Below are 2,141 nucleotides of genomic sequence, written 5' to 3' on the forward strand. Positions count from 1 at the left end.
GTGCCAACAGCTGTGCTTCAGTGTTCCCAGAATCTCCTCGTTGGCTCATAGCTACATCTCAGATTTCTCAAGCAAAGAAGTGTCTCCAGTCGTTTTCAGCACGAAATGGCATGTGTGTTAGTGATGAGCTCTACCCTGCCGAAACACTGCTGTCAGGTAAGAATCTCAGCCTTACAAACATCAGCTACTGATCTAAAAAGTGCTTCAATCAGTAGTAGTTTTAATTAAAAAAAAAAATTTATAATCTCATGTTGTGTGGGTTTTAAATAGAAATATAATTTAAATATTCTCTTGTATACTGTATATACATAAACCCGAGATTCAGCTGGCCTGTCCTAATACCCACACTATTTCCTGTATTCCTGTATTTGGCCCAAGTGGGCTTGAAGCCTGCAAGTGTTTATAGAACTTTTGATTACCCAATGGGACACGCTTACAACACAGTAATGTTTATACAGAACTTTACTTACACATTTTGACTTTCAATACTTTGCACTTAAATACATTTCTCAATGTGTGTTCATTAGTCCCTACAGTGGGTATAGAAAATAATCACCCCCCTTTAAAATAATTATATTTTGTTGCTTTGCAGCCTGAAATGAAGACAGACACAGTTTTTATTTTATCCAGATGTATTTACTCCAAGTAATGTTGTATAACATCCAAGTGAAAGATATAACACCAACATGTCAGAGAAAAAAAAAATAGAATCACTTGGAAAAAGAATCACCCCCTCCTAAAATTACTTGTAAACTCAATCAGGTGTAGCTAATCACCTTCTCAATGGCACACAAAGCCATTTGACTTTCAACTGTGATCAGCTGTGCTCATTTTGATTAGCTCAGCATGAAAATATCTTTCCTGGAGCATTTCAGTTCTTGGTAGTGCAACTGAAGCAAACAATCCACTATGGGTGGCAACTGTGACGGTGGCTGTGACAACCGCGTCACCGCGGTGGTCGCTTGCCACCGCGGTTGTCTACTGCCACTGGCGGTAGTGCACGTGACGTCACGCACTCTATAACAAGCATAATACGAAGTTTTGTATACAAGTGTAATAACAGTAATAACAGTAGCGGAACAGTGAACCGTGTCTACACCGGACACGACACCGCCGCGTCGCAGCAGCTTGAGTCTGTCTAGTGTCTGCACAGGACATTTGAACTCTGTGTCAGTACCTCATAAATAGAACGAGGCAGTTTACTGTCGGGTATTTGTCATGTCGTGTTGTGCCGCATCCAGTGTAGCATCACTGATTATAATGAGTTTTATAGTATTTTGTCGCACCGCGCAGCTCGCGTCCTGTAGACAAGGGTGTATTTAACTTTATTATTTAGGCTACTTTCTTGTTTAACTGTATTATTTCTTTGATATTTATTTTAGTGTTTTGCAGGCTGCGTATTCACTGACTGAAGTGCTAAAATAAACATGAGCTGACGAGTTAAATCGGGTGTGTTAGATAAATGAGACCGTGCTGGGCTGCTCCAGGACAGTTTTGAAAACCATTTCAGAGACATGTTCTTAAATGTGACTCATATAAAATATATTACATGCATGCACAGTTTTAAGGCAGCTTTAATCGCCTTTTTGGTAACTTCATGACTTAACTGACCACGGCATTGCATGCACGTAGTTTATTTCGTGCTTTGATATGAAAGGATACAGGCGACAGTGCGCACCGGCGCCTTTGTGCGTGCAATTGAAGAGCATGCGCTTCGAGCACAGTACCGTTTCCGCGCTCGCTTGACTCGCACCTGGCACCGAAGTGAAGAGGAGCGAGCGTTCTGCGACTGAATAAATGCACTTCTTGTTAAGAGAAAAAAAAAAAAAGTGACAGAAGCAGCAGTTGTGAGTGGGGTGGCCAACCCTAGCCCTGCCCCTGCGTTAATTGCGTTAAATATTTTAACACGTTAACGCGCTAATTTTGACACCACTAATATGTATATATTATTATTTTTATTTTTTTTTATTTATTTTTTTTTAATCAACACCGCTCCACCGGCGGTAGTTGGTCCATTACCACCGCGGTGGTAAAAATCTGCCACCGTCACAGCCCTAGTGGCAAGGCACTGTCAAAAGATCTCCAGGATAAAGTTGTGGACAGGCACAAGTCAGGAGATGGATACAAAAAAATTTCAAAGG

At 41.1% G+C, this 2,141-nt stretch overlaps 1 protein-coding gene across 1 annotated transcript in view; it reads left to right on the forward strand.

Annotated features, from left to right (window-relative positions):
• The window catches only part of LOC107685859 (putative solute carrier family 22 member 31), a 25,580-nt gene that overhangs the window by 9,907 nt on the left and 13,532 nt on the right, over positions 1–2,141 (forward strand). Inside the window, exon 5 of the mRNA XM_016482594.1 lies at positions 11–156. Within this exon, the coding sequence (XP_016338080.1) occupies positions 11–156 (146 nt within the window). The remainder of the gene's footprint in view (positions 1–10; positions 157–2,141) is intronic.

The sequence above is a fragment of the Sinocyclocheilus anshuiensis genome, unplaced genomic scaffold (assembly GCF_001515605.1).
Source record: "Sinocyclocheilus anshuiensis isolate Anshui unplaced genomic scaffold, SAMN03320099.WGS_v1.1 scaffold1018, whole genome shotgun sequence".
NCBI classification, from domain to species: Eukaryota; Metazoa; Chordata; class Actinopteri; order Cypriniformes; family Cyprinidae; genus Sinocyclocheilus; species Sinocyclocheilus anshuiensis.